We start from the raw sequence: 14,915 nt of genomic DNA, 5'->3' as shown, positions 1-14,915 counted from the left end.
ATTATTCTTTTTCACAATAAAATATTCTCTGAATCATAATCACAAGGAAAAAAGGGAGAAGATCAAACACAAAAGGCTAACTACAACATGTTGTCGAGTGCAAGGTCATGAGGGTCTGTCACATGTGACAAACTATGTTGATCCTAGCCAAATCATTGGCTCAACACACAATTGAATATCAAAATATAGAAAGCACTAAAAAATCAAGCCAATTTGACATGTAGAACATCATTAGTTGCGAGTAATGAGAAAGCCAAGTAGAGGTAGTGCCATAATATTGGATCTCAAATGAGCAACCATAAATGATTAATAGAAAAGAGGATCAAGAGAACAATAAGTACCGCATACAAGGCGAAAGATTGCACCAAGAGGTAGGTAGAAGATCATCCTGACAAACTCTAGCGCTTCAAAGAGTTTGAATGAAGCAAACATGGACCTCTTTTATATGAGATATTTTGCCTCTACAATTGAAGAGAGATTTCTTTTATACTTTTTTTAGCTCTTAGTTGAAGAGTTCACTTTTATTTTCGCTTTATAAAAGCCTCAAATTTTTTAGCCATCTTATCTTAAAGTACAAAAGATTGATCCGAATCATTAGCCTTCCCATCAATGAACATCTTAGTAGTAGATTAAGAATCTTTGGCCAGACAACAATTAACAGTGACTACAGATTGTCTAATAGAATTAATAACCAATCCCATATTCCCTCTTCTTTTTTAACAAACTCGCATTATGGCTCAGCCCATAACGAAAATACCATATTCAGATAATAAAATTCCGTAATAAAGATCTCAAATCAATTCATTAGCGTGTGGAATTCCTAAAGGTAAGGCCAAACAGATAATAGAGAATTATCAAAGAAGCTATTTGTACAATTTGATACTGTCACTGTATAAGCATCGGTATAAAACTAATTAACACAAAAAATAGCATTGCAAATAGTAAGGTGGACTGTAATGTCCACACCATTGAATGACTACGACCCAAGTGTGACCTGGCACCTGAGGTGGCGACTTCAACTTAATTGCATTCATGCAAGTCCATAGTCCAGCATTGATAATAGGGACTCACCATGTATCGAACATCTAAAATCTGTATTTTTAACTGTGAATAAGAAATGATGTAACCACCGAGCAGGACACCTCATGTGCCTTAAAATGCTTCATCTGTACTTCCATGACACGGTTTATAATTAGATCACACCCTCTTATCAATCTCACAATCTGTGAGCAGCTAAGGAGCCAACACCAGAGAGTTTGATGCTGCATGCATAAGACAAACTTTGACGACAAAACAAAACATCATGGATCATGTTACTCCAACAGATGCCATCAATTTCTCATACTCAGGGTCTGCCTCCTGTGTCTGTGACATTCCAGTACTATGAAGTTGAGGTTTAACGCTTGTACTGTTAGGATTCTCTGGCCATTTCTGCCCCAGACCTGTTTCATGTTGCACCCAGGCCTGCTGTATCGCTGGTCTCACATTCGTGTGGGGGTTGATGTGATTCATATTTTTGAAGTTAGGGGTTGCAGCTATGCTTTGATGTAAGGCTGGAGGAACGGCGCTTCGCATATCAGGTTGCCCTTGCAAAACTGGGGACATGGCAGGCACAGGCATGGATACAGATGGATTATAATGATAACTGCTTTCCCTGTCCAAACCTGTCTGGGGAAAATTTATGGAAGGCCTTGACAATCCGTGCACATCATCAAAAGCGGTAGAAAATGAGGCAGATGAGGAAACTGGGCCTATATTCAGATATCCTAACTGGTGCCCAGTAGAATTTCTAGATTCTGCACTTGATTGAGGCCCTAGGGACACTGGAGATTGAACATAAGGGGGCTGCCACGACCTGACAGATGGAATCTCAGGAGTTGCACTCTGTTGTGAGGCATATACAAGCCGGTCCCTGACAACTAAAGGTGCTTCCTGATGAAACGAGAAGCTTTGCAGAGGAACTGATGTTTTCTGGCTTAAAGGGGAAACTGGAAAACGATCAGCATTGGGCACAGACGGAGTGGCATTAGATGAGGTGGATGGTCTTATTTGAGGTCCTGGCAAGGGAGGCGACACCAATCTAGCAATCGAGTAATTAGAGGGAGGATGAGATGGATCACGAGGAACAGCTACAGGTGGCTGGACGTTTGAACTGTTGGTAGCAGGAAGGGAGGGGGCCCCAAAATGGTCCTGAGATGTTTGAGGACGAACTGGCGTGAAGCTTGGGAAAACTGGGTGTATTGATGAGGGTGTAAGAATGGGAGGATTTCGCAGGAAAGACTGTGTCTGTGATGGAAAAAAAGGGGGTGATGGACCAGGGCCTGGTGGCAGAGGAGGGTTGGGAGGAGTGTTTCCCCATGGTTTAACAGAGGAAGGACTATCAGCTGCAGCAGGTGCCAATGATTGCCTTGGAAAAGACACAGAAGCTACAGAAGTGACTTGGGTAGGGAAAGAGAGAGGCGGAGGAGCATTTCCCAATGGTTTTAAAGGTAACGACTCATCTACTGCTTGAGAGGGGTGTCTGGGGATCTGCTGTTGCCACGCAAAAGCATGAGGAGACGATTGATGTGGGGAAGCAGGTGCCTGGGAATTCGAGGCTTGTGACCAGATCGGGTGGGCAGCGACAGTCGTGGTCCATGGGTTTAGAGGTCGAGGAGCGTTGCTAATAGATGTGCCAGCAGTGTTACTGGCTCGATCCCAGGGAGAGAGACCAACTGAAAGACCCTGTCCTAAAGCTCCTACAGGTGTGAAACTAGGAGCCTGTAGGCCACTTGGAAGAAGACTAGGCCCAAGAGTCGAGGGAACTGGAACTAGGGATGAACCTGATATGGCAGGAGGAACAGCTGGTCTAACGGAGGGCAAAGCAGGCCTCACAGAGGGAGCTATGTGTCTAACAGATAACATGGGAATGGTTGAAGGAGATGGTGCAACCAGGGGGGGTGGCGGTACAGGAGGCAGTGCAGGCGGAGGAGCGGAAGGAGGTGGAGCGGAAGTTGATAGCTCTGGCGGGCGTACTGCAGGTGGTATCATGGATGAAAAGGTTGGCATGGTGGTTACATTGGATGGGAAAGATGGTATTGTGCTTACTGTGGCAGATGGATGTGGAGGAGCTGTGGCCATTGACAGTGGAGGAGCTGACGCAGATAAAGAAAATGAAGGGATTGCCATGGAAGAGACAGCAGAAACTTCAAGTCCAGCATCTGTTGCAGCTTGAGGCTCACCAACTACCTCAGCATTACCCTGACTGGTTCCACCTTCCAGGCTTCCTAATGTTTTATTTTGCTCTTGTTGTGTCGAGTTATGTGCAGAGCTGTCCATAGGCAAAGATGCTGGTTGAGTGTCGGATACTGTTGAGTTTGAAGGGGGTCTCATATCAGGTCGCAGACCAAAAGGTGGAAAAGGAAATCTGCCCCTGAAAGGTGGAAACAACCCCCGAGGACCAAGTGCCATCATCGGGGGAAAAGGCAGAGGGGATCGCCCTCCAAGAAAAGCTTTGCCACCAAAAGGAATCAACCCTGGATGGAAAAAAGGCGGAAGGAAAAAGTTGAAGCCACCCCTGCCAAGCCGACCTGGAGGTGGTATAGGAAAAGGGAATCTTGGAAACCCTCCCATGTCCATTGCACCATCAGCTGCTGGCCTAGGGGAAATTTCATTCATACTTTCTGAGCCTGGTGCTGCCCATCGTGTAGGCATAGGCTGGGCTCCTGAAGCAGTTAGAAGCATTGGCTGTGGTTCAGAACCCGCACCAGGAGGATGAATGTCATTGTCAAAAGCCACATTTGCTGAGGGGTCCACGCTCCCTAATCCACCATTGATCTCTTGCAAGAAGTTCAAATACTCTTTATCCAAAACCTTCCCCTGTTCCAAACACCGCATGCATGCAAATAAGGATGAGCACAACTAACATGTGTTGGTATGTAGATTTGTATCCAAGTTTACTTCCAGAACTGTGAGCCAACCTGTCCTGAAACCTTCAATGGGCAATCGATAGTTGGATGGCCACCATCACCACAAAGTCGGCAGATAACCTGGTGAAACCAATGGAATTCAAGGTCCATATTAAACTCAGGCAAACATCATCTCAGACATCATATACATTATATATAAAAATGGCATTCAAATACATATCAGCCAAGATCTTGAGAACCATGTTTCCCTGTCCTACTTGTGGTTTCGTCCTCTAGGTCTCTAATTTCATGTCAAAGAGGGCATCAAGAGGGTGAGGCAAGAGAAAAGGGGCAGCAGAATCATCATTCAGGACTCCTGACCCCCCACTGCATTTCAATTAGGGGTTCACAGCCTCTAGGACCACTAGCACTTTCTCCTTTCCTTTCCGGAGCAGTAACGGGACCTTATGGTCCTCACCAAACAACTTTGCTTAGACTCTCCATGGAAAAGATCTTGCGAGACACATAAGAACCCAGAGAGAGGGCCGCCCATAGTACATAGGTATGCATGGCTATCCACACACCAATCAGAGACCTGCACCAATGGACGGGTACATGGATCGAAAAAAGTGGTAAATTCTCCTCTACCCACACCTCCGGACACACATCATAGTCATAGGAACAGATGAGAATGCCGCTACATGTGGATCAGATTGTCGAGGCCCCCATCCACAGATGTATAATTGCAGCATGCTACTTTTCACCACAAACATCTGATAACACTAGGAAAGCGGACAGGTCTCACCTTTCCTGGCACTTTATGAGGACATTCAGAGATACGCATAACTCGGGGAGGTCTTACTCAAAGGGGACTTCAATGCCAGGACTAGGGACATGCAGGCAGAGATCCTAGATTTCCAGGAGGATGCCATCATACTTCCCATCTACCCACATTCTGGGATATATGGACTCTTGCAACCGTCCGGCAAACTTCAAGATCTTCACTACTTCGTTGATGGACATAAATATGAAGGAAAAGCCAAGATCTGCTTTGCAGCCTTTCATCTGCCACATGGTTCATATGGTGGGCTGCTATGGCTAGTATGGGACAGCAAGCTCACATGTGGAAAAAGTTTAAGAAGCACTTGCCCAATCATTTCTGACCGAAGAAGTTCAAAAGAGATGATGGTGCAATGGGATATCATTCAACAGTACAAGATGTAAAAGTCTGTGAGTACGTTACGTGTTTTCGGGATACTTAACTCAAGTTCAAGCTTTCAGTAAAAACGATTTGAGGGAGTGAAAAAGGAAGTTTATACAGGGTTGAGATACACTATTAAAAGTCGACATTGTCTGCCCCGTGACCTTGGAGGAAACTATAAATGTGGCACTAGATATTGAGAAGAAGCTACTGTTCTCCGGTAAACACGACCCAAAGAAGAGACGTTTCCAAGAAGAATTCAAGAAGAATCAAGGAACATCCAATGGACCACCTCAAAACCATGTCCATCGAGATAGGGCCTCAAATACCCTATCTCATCAACAAAAGAAAAGGTATTATGAAGGGTGATGCTTCAACCGTGGAGAACGTGGCCACAACTTATATGAGTGTCCTCACAAGCAGGCTGCCAAAGCAAACTACAACAAGGAGGCCTTGAAGAAGACACCAGCAACACGGAGACTCTCCCGCAAAAAGATGAGGATCTTGTTCTTTGGAAAAAAAAAGACGAGGAGACATCTCCTATATCACTGAGTGATGGCCTTGGTTGTAGGTCTGCCCGACCATGTGAGGCAGAGATTGTGGGTTCGCCCACGAGATGTAGAAGGGGATCCCCACGATGCCTGTTCATACCAGCATTCATACGGGGCTGTATGGTGCAGGAGCGAGGGTATACGGATCCCGTACCATGCCACCATTTGTCCCCAAGCCACATTTCATTGCGCCTAGGTGGCGCCTTGGTTGCTGGGATACCCAAGCCCCTAACCAGGGTCACATAACCCGACAACCTGGTCGGGTGGACCCGACTCAAGGTCCCTGGTCGGCCATCTCACCCCCCTCTAGTCGGTTGTTTGGGGCAGGGGGTGACCCTATATATAGGTCCCTCTCCCTCACAGTTTTCTCATCTCACTATACCATAGTTCACCCACTTGGAGTTGAGGCTTTTCCCCCAACAGTAGAGGGGTTTTCTCCTGAGATCCTTGTGCAAGTCTCTCCTATTTTCTCTGTTTTCCCGTAGTTGTTCGCTCTCTTCTCTCCACTGTTATTCAGTTCCACTGCACTTCTCACATGGTATCAAAGCCAAAGGTTGGCTAAGAAGACTTGTGCTGTGGAGCGGACTTGGAACCAGCAAGCTACAGAGCCTTTTGGAGCTGTTCAAAGCGGAGGTTAAGAAGGTACGAGCTGTCTTTTGGAGTATAGAGCAGGGCATGTACTTTGAAGGGTGTTTCTAGATCGGAGTGGTGGACTGTGTTAAGGCCAGACTCCTCATATCATAAATCATGTAAAGCACATGACGGCAGCCAAGAGTATTTTGGAGCACCTACGATGCGCTGCCCAAGAATAAATGGTCCTCGGTATACATGATGTGGGCAGTAAGCATGGTTAGTATTCGAGGGAAGCAGCACCGTGAATGGTTTCCGAAGCAGGCTTCTCTCCCTCTGGAGTTGGTCCATGCAGATCTTTGTGGACCTATGATTGCTCCCAGCCTTGGAGGTGCTCTTTATTTTATGCTGCTAATGGATGATTTCAGCAGGTTCATGTGGATCTACTTTCTGGCTTAGAAGTCTCTGACTTACTCTCACTTTGGGGAATGGTGTGCCCTCGTTGAAAACAAAACTCACTTTCGTGTTAAAGCCCTACGATCTGACAAAGGAGGAGAATTTTGTTCCCCTCCCGTTTGAAGAATTATGTGTGACAAACGGCATTTGGCGGGAATTTGCTAATTCTGGCACTGCCTCAGAAGCAAGTGTTGTTGAGCAGAGGAATCGCACAATGGTAGAAATGTCTCGGGCCATGTTTGCTCCCTGGGACGTTACTCAGTTTCTCTGGGCTGAGGCCACTGCCATCGCAGTACATATCCTTAACCATTCGCCAACGTCTATTGTTTCTAACGTTACTCCTTTTTTAGGCTCCGACGTCTGTTGTTTCTAACGTTACTCCTTTTTTAGGCTTACTTTGGAAAGAAGCCAGATGTATCTTATTTCCATGTGTTCGGGTGTGATGCCTCCCAAGAAAGAGAGGGGGAAGTTGGATGTCAAATCCACCCATACGATATTTGTCGGGTACAATTGAAACTGGCCTTCAGAAACTCCAAAGGGCAGTGAACAATTAATAACCAGCAAATACCATGATTTCAGCCACTCAGAGAATTATTACAGCGAACCAGAAATAATAACAGCCAAACAAATAATCACAGAATAAACACAAGGAGCTAGATTGCCCCTGTCGTGAAGCCAAACACCAGATTCGCCCTAAAACTTAGTGCCCCTTTTAGTATGTCTTTATGATTTATTCCGAAGGCATCCAAATACAAGAAAGGCACTGTCGTGCATCAGCCTAAAATCAGCGAACTGAATAATCTGTTCACAGGCACTTCCATCCTGCTATGCATTGATTTCAGTCTCAGAAAGTCATCCCAATCCAGTGCAATATCCCATGGCATCCTTTCTTCTGATTTTGGCTGATAGTTCTAACCTGGCAGCTCTGATACCCGCCAAGGGAGTCCTGGCAGGAAAGAAATTAGCCAAGTCTGTCTTGCCACCTCTGATACCCTTCAAAGGAGTCCTGGCAGGACAAAGACCAGCAAAGCAACCAACCTTGGCTGTTCCTGGCACACAAAAAAGGCTAGCTGCCAACAAGGCAATAGGATCTGAAGATTTTGAGGCAGTAGGAGAGCTTCTGGGAAGCAATCGACTAATCTGAAGGTTGTACAACCCTGAAACAACAACAAGCAAAAAGGCGAATCTGTCTGGAGCAGCTCTCAAGCAGCAGGAGCAGCCATAGAAGAGGTGAAAAACAGCAAAAATTATTTCCTTCTAGGACCCTTCGGCTCCTAGCAATCCATTCCTAGCAGGCAAAATGGATCTGGTACCAATCTGGCACCTTAGAAGCTTGTCTGGTGACCCTGGAGTGGATCTAGAACATCGAAATCAGGTCTGGCAGCCCTGGAAATCCTCTAGCAAGTGCAACTCAGCGCCTAGAAGCAAATCAAGTAGCTTGAAAGCTCCAAATTGCCTGGAAAAGTGCAATTTTGATAGGTGCCTGGCCTAGAAGGCTCCTGGAATTAGTGTGAATCAGATTTGGGCCTCTGGGAAGGCCATGAACAACAAGCATGCGGCAAAAACGAACTGATTTGAAGGCTCCTGGCACAAAAACAAAATTCGTTTTTGAGCTTCTGGCAGCCTTGACAGCCCACCAACAACCCATAGACTGCTTTGGTAGTCAAAAATCAGCAAGGCGATGTGATAGAATAGCCCTAGAGCACTTTCTCATCTTGTGGCTTGCCTCTCCCTGTTCTTTTGAGGTCCAAAAACAAGCCTCAAAGCAAATTTCGACTTTTTTTTTTTTGCTTGCTACTCAAGCCAACTTGCTAAACATCATGGGAGTAGGAGCAAAAGTGTCATCATAAACGATCCCCGATCGTTGTATCCTTTGGCCACAAGTCGGGCTTTGTGCTTATCCACAGTACCGTCCGATGCATACTTGGTTTGTAGACCCATTTGACACTAATGACTGAACAGCGCTTGGGGCGCGGTACTAACTCCCAGGTCCCATTTCTTTCAATAGAGTCCAACTCCAGTTCCATGGCTTGCTTCAAGTGTGTCCAAGAGAGTGCTTCCCCAATAGTCGGGGGCTCCTTGTCTTTGAGAATGCGAGACATCAAGGAGTAATTGACTGAGAGTGGAACTACCTTTAGAAAATTTTCCTTATTCCGGTGGGATCTACGCAGACCGTCATCTTCTCGAAGCCATGAAGAAAGGATATCTGTAACACCTGAGTCACGAAGAGTTTCAATCAGCTAGTGTGGTATTTTGTCAGAGCCAGACTCGGAACTTTTCCCTACTGCCTGAGGAGATGGGGAATCATCTGGATCACTATCCGGGTCACTCTCGGTCTGCAGATCTGGAACAGCTATTGGTACTTGGGGCGGTTTAGGAACAGGATCATCACCACTGTCATCATCAAATGGCTCTGTGATAAGAGGGGTTTGGCATCGATCATAGAAGAGGGAAGGAATTTGTTCATCAAAGATAACATCCATGCTGAGAATAACCTCTCGCCTGGAAGGATCATACAACCAGTAACCGGTTGACTGAGAATTGTTGTCACCGGGACGTGAATTTCTAAGCTTTAGAAATTTACGGTGACTGCCCTAGCCTCCAACTAATTAAAACAGCTCAAAGGACTCTTCAGTGCAATTACTTTTGGAGATTTATGTGGAACAACCTCCTAAGTTTACCATCTACTCATGTCATTATCTCCCAATCACCCTCACCACAAGATGGCTCCATATCTTCATCTTCCACACTCGGTAATTTGTTCCATCGAAGCTTTCCCAAAACCCCAAAGTTTGGGATGGTATCCTGCTGACTAGGAGAGTAACACGGAGCCGCCTTTTTCTCATGAGGGCCTCCTGCCTACAATGCTTGGGGTATCACAAGAGTAGACTATAGACGAGGCTCTGATACCACATGTATGCAGCAGAAAAAAAATGCAAAATCTTTCCAAAACATGCCCAACAATATGCTGTAAATGCCCCACGGTAGCATAGATATGCACAAGATTTAACAGCACAAAGAACTTCGTAAGATGCTCACTTTATTCATCATTGACGTGGGAAAACAGTAAAAATCTCACCGGGTACCAGGTAAAACACAGCCAGGTGTGGCTAATAGAAGACTGAGAGAAGAGGAAGGCTGATGCTGCCTATGTATGGTCCTGCATGCCTCAGTCAAGAGGGCTTCAATGGGATGCATGTACCGAGGCAAAGCATCCTTTTTATAGGGCATTCCAGGCCTAAACCTGGCCGACCAGGTTCAGCCAACTAGCCGACCAGATCCGGACGGTGGACAAGATAAATCTGATCACACCACCTGGCCAGGTCAGTCTTGCATGCCTTCCAAGAGCCTGCATCTAGAAAATCTGCTCTGGATATGCTGCTCCTACTGGTTGCAATCTGCAACCCTAAATGCTGGCAATCACCTATGTCTGAGGACGGCAGCAGTTGCTGACCATCCCTGCATGACCTGCCTAACCTAACTGCCAGTAGGCATGCCAATATTATGGCCAATTTCTTGTCCAAAGGAAAGAGTCCCACTAAACCTAAGTGGTGTGTTTTGCATGAGGGGACAGATTTGATAATGCTCAACCTTTATGTGAAAGCCACAAGCATAATGAGGAAAATATGGCATATGTCAAAGCCAAACTTTTGATGCATTTGACATGACAAATTTAGAGTTATTGCACTATTATTTGGCAAAGATCAGAAGAAACCAGATATTACTTCTACTGTAAGCTTGATGTCTTGGTTTATGCACTATCAAACAGTCACACATTGGAATGCAGCCAAGGGTTCTAAAGTATGTGCAAGGCACACTCAGAGTTTGTTGGCTTTCAGGGTTCATGGACCTAGATTGGGCAAAAGACATTGACGACAAATGCTCAACGACTGTGTTTCTCAGTTGGATCATGGGTTATTAAGAAACAACTCAAGGTCTCTGTAGTGGCAGAGCCAAATTGAAGCAGTCCTACCCGCTGCTCTAAGCACTTCAATTCTGTTTTGCATCCCTGAAGGTGTGGATTTTTCCGTTTAAAAAAAAACGTGCCTTTGTTGAGGAGCTTAGTTCTAGTGTCCTGACTTCTGAGGGGACACAATTCTCCATCTTAATGTTGCCAAGTTGATGGATCGAATGGATAGTCATAATTAGAAACGAGTAAACTAGGAAATAGTGAGCTACTATAAGGCTGAATTGGGACCTAGTTCAGCTCTTCCTCACACTGTGCATGCAGCAGAGTTCCAGATGAGGATGATGTGTGTTCTACATGCATTACATAGCTTACAATCTCAACATATTTCTTCTTTGAATCAGTGGGAGAAATGAGGCAATGCTCTACAGGCCACTTCGGCAAACAAACGTGGAATCAAACCTGGTCTTGCATTACTGCAAAATTATATGATGTGTGAAGACAAACAAAAATCCAAGTCAGAGAAGCCTAGAGAAAGGCAATACCTTTGCTTGAAAGGTTACTAGCTTGTCCTTTGGGCATTGCCATTCCTTATGCCCTATTTCACCACACAAAGTACATGCTAATGTGAAGTCTCGAATTGTACCTGCACAGATTTACATAAAATGAGAAGCCAAACAGGGGGGAGTGGGGGGGAGGGGGGGTTGAATGTGGTACAAAGATAACAACTTTGGTACGGCCTTGCCAGCTGCCCTCAAAAACCATGACAATTCTCACTCTCGTACGGTTGACTTCTTGCACAAGGAAAGACTCCTTAAAAATAGCAATCGAAGCTAGTTGCGAGTCGACACAGAGTTCCACATACCATTCATTTCTGCAAGCTCTCTGAGCTGTTTCATTTTATGGGTATTTCTGTCCTCCTTCAATAACCAAATCAAACACAAATCAGATCCTTTGGCTGAATCAGATAATGGGAACTTTGAATTGTGAACCTACTTGCTATCCTTCAGCAACTTACATCGACTGGTGTAAGGAGTGGGGCAATGAGAGCTACTGCTGCATCAACTTTCTCATATGTGTCAGCTGTGATGTGTACATGTAAGTCTTCAAAAGCACCATCTATTTCCTTTCCATCCCGTCGCACATTCTGCAGCTGTTGTCCATGCATTACTATGTCAAGTCGTGAAAACAAGAACGCCCTTAAAAGTACATTTTTATCACAACAATCTTGAAGTTACATATTCAACGATATTGTGTCTTCTTTAAATACAATAAAGACCTCTGAAATAGGTTAAGTATAAGCCAGATTTTCTTTTAAAAATAAATTATACAATCCACTCAGTTGATTACAAACAACCAACCAAGAACAAGTGCTTATTGGCTGTGAAGTCAAAAGCATTTCATTGGTCTCGACAAACTTCTAGGCATGAGGAACATAATTATATTTGATTAAAAACAGACCACTACAGGCAACAAGCAAATATACAAATGCAATCTTCTGTGCCTTGTATCTAAGGCACGAAACCAAGGAAATGTTTGCACATGCAAAGGTTGAGATACTATTTTTTTGCAAAATAGAAACTTCTTTATTAATCTTTCAAAGAGATGCAACTCAGCTCTCCCTAAGACAGGGTGTGCAAGAAGACCAGCCCCTCGCAAACTGCATCACAAGATACTTGGCTGACACCATGAGCAGCCGTAAAGAGCGCGTTTGGATGACTATATAACTAACAGATCCTCTGTGTGAAACTATAGATGCTTGTTGTGAAAGTGTTTAATACAAGCATATTTTCGAGATCCTTTTGGGCTTGTTCCGAAGGCTCTAGATAACCCTTTTGGACTTGTTCCAAGATAGGGTACCACAATCTAGAAGATGGTCGAGCCAAATGGCCACCAAGGTGGCCAAAGTTGAGTCTTTTTGCTACCCATCACAAGGCTGCAACAAGCAACCAAAGTATGTCATGCAATCGATGCTGGCTATGGTCTTCCAAATGTCATCCTCAAAGGAAAGGGAGCTCTTCGTGTGCTGTCAAGATTCTTGATTGTATAAACCAAGCAGCCACCCAATGTCCGTGTCCTTAAAATGAAAACTTGCTCCATCTATGAGAGCCAGGCTAACATCTCCTACGCCTACCTACGATGTGCACTCTGTCTCCAAATGTTGTGCCTCTTCGCAGCTACAGAGGCATCATTGAATGGTCTCCAAAAAGCAACTAGCGCAGCAGAGGTAGGTGCCGTCTCATCTCGTTGGCTCAAGTCAATGGCTTGAGGGTAGGCTTCCATGGGCACTGAGTAGAAGAAGTAGAAGATATGCATTGGTCAATGACTAGTCCACAAGCAGGACTAAAAGAGAGAGAGGGGGATCTACTCCATAAATCCAATGCCTCTTGAGAGACTACCTCTAGTCCAAGCAGTAATTGTCTTTAATGCAACGAGTGTTGTGGGAAAAAGGTATTGGTTGTGATTAAGATGCACTACCACCTCTCTAGGGTCCTAGTGCACTTCTCAAAATGGCCTACCCTCCTTTGGCTAGAGTCGCCACTTGGAATTGCAATCTATCATGTAGTGTCTCCCCGTCAGCCTACCACTTTAACTCATTTTCTAGAAGGTCATCTAAAGATTCATGCATTTTGAAAATGTTGGAGAAGCCGGAAAATACTCCCCGTATGCCTACCACTTTAACTCATTTTCTAGAAGGTCATCTAAAGACTCATGCATTTTATAAATATTGGAGAAGCCGGGTCTCAAGCTTTAATCTCTACTGAGCAAACATGTGTAAGAGCCAGTGTCGGTTGTGAGCAAACATGTGTAAGAGTAGTGTTTGTTGTGGCTTCCTTCAAGGGAGCATCCATCTAGTTTGATTGGCCCTACCATCTTGTAAGAGGAGTGGAGTTCAAGGGGGGCTCCTCTTGCCATCTAGAGTTGATATCAAGAATTCCCCGGCTAGCTCCTCTCATTAAAAGGACATTGAGCTTTTATTTGGGACTATACGCCCAACCTAGCACCCTGCACAAAAGGAAAATCTTAGCCTCACATTCCCCATTGAAATTTGGGGCCAACTAATACAGGCTCTAATCATCTCTATGTCTCAATCACGAACTTGTGCATGCCAAAGAAGTGTGGATGCCAGAGTATATGTGCCTAAAAAACCTCTCTATAGTGGGATGCCTTGGGAGAGGGAGAAACCGAGTGTAGGTGATGCCGGATTCTCATCAAGCTTCAAGTGACTAAGCCACAATTGATGAGGTTGACTAACACTGCTCTACTTTGCCTCTCTGTATCAATGTCAAGAATCTGAACTCTCCCACATACCAGAAAGTAATGGCATGGCTCAACTTATGGGAATCTCCATGATGTTTGAATTAACTTTTCAAGAATCTGCCCCAGCAAAGTGTCTATTGTTTCGGAAGCTAAAGAATATGCAGTAGTTCAAGCATGGTGTGAAGTTTATCTCGAGGGTAAGATTCCAATGCAAAATCAGTTCACAGATCTATTCCTTCCGAGTTATATAGTTTCAAGCTATAAAAGCTTATTTCAGTTATAATATCTCAGATATTTTGTTTCTATTATGGAACAAGTTTCTTCTATTCAGTAAATATTACTTAAATCCAAAGCAATCAAAACATATGATGGCAAGGGTGGATTTTACTCTTTCTTATCATTGTCCACAAGTTCTACATCATTCTCATAAAGTAAAGCAAAGCAACAACGTCTATTATGTGCTTTCATGGTGTTTTCCATCTCAAAGATTTCCTAAGGTCATCTTGACATTAGACAAAGAGGTCATAGGTAGTTCCGTCACAAAAAGCAAAGAGATGTTTTTGCATATAAAGTTGTTCTCCTATTCCAAAGAGATATATCATAGAAAGCAAGTTGCTTTTGACAATCCAATGTGGACAAACTACCTAAAACGATGTCATCGACATCTAAGGCGAAGTATCTCTTTGATGTTTATAATGTTTGCTTTATGTTATTTGAAGACCTAACCCTTGACTGGCAATGCAAGGAGAAACATGTATTCTTTTCTTGAGTTTGTTTTAGGAAGACACTATTTGTGAATCATATGCTTAAGAAGTATGATAAGCTCGTTTATATATTGATCGTTGAGCAAGTGTTCTGCAATTCTATGGCTCCCTTTGGGAGTTGATAGAGTGTTGATAATTGGAGAAGGATCGTTCATATAGAAGATATGGACAAGCAGAAAGAAGAACTTTCGGCTAAAGAAGTTGAGGGGGATACCCTTAGAAGAGACATCAAGTTATGTTCCAGAATCATTCTGTAAGGAAGATGTTAAGGCAAAAGTAGAGTATATATCTATTGGAAGCACCTCATGGGGTTTCCAC

At 44.3% G+C, this 14,915-nt stretch overlaps 1 protein-coding gene across 1 annotated transcript in view; it reads right to left on the bottom strand.

The window, feature by feature from the left end:
- Window positions 1-782: 782 nt before the first annotated feature.
- Window positions 783-14,915, bottom strand: part of LOC147902549 (uncharacterized) — a 56,382-nt gene continuing 42,249 nt past the window's right edge. The window contains exons 8-12 of the mRNA XM_087373590.1: window positions 11,591-11,725; window positions 11,438-11,492; window positions 11,118-11,218; window positions 3,960-4,028; window positions 783-3,858 (exon numbers count right to left, since the gene is read on the bottom strand). Of these exons, the coding sequence (XP_087229716.1) occupies window positions 1,309-3,858; window positions 3,960-4,028; window positions 11,118-11,218; window positions 11,438-11,492; window positions 11,591-11,725 (2,910 nt within the window). The 3' untranslated portion in view covers window positions 783-1,308. The remainder of the gene's footprint in view (window positions 3,859-3,959; window positions 4,029-11,117; window positions 11,219-11,437; window positions 11,493-11,590; window positions 11,726-14,915) is intronic.

This window comes from Dipteris shenzhenensis, chromosome 4, assembly GCF_047967505.1.
Source record: "Dipteris shenzhenensis isolate YYH24624 ecotype China chromosome 4, Dip_SZ_1.0, whole genome shotgun sequence".
Taxonomy (NCBI): Eukaryota; Viridiplantae; Streptophyta; class Polypodiopsida; order Gleicheniales; family Dipteridaceae; genus Dipteris; species Dipteris shenzhenensis.
The sequence above is the reverse complement of the archived record's forward strand: the minus strand, read 5'-3'. Positions and strand labels throughout refer to the sequence as shown.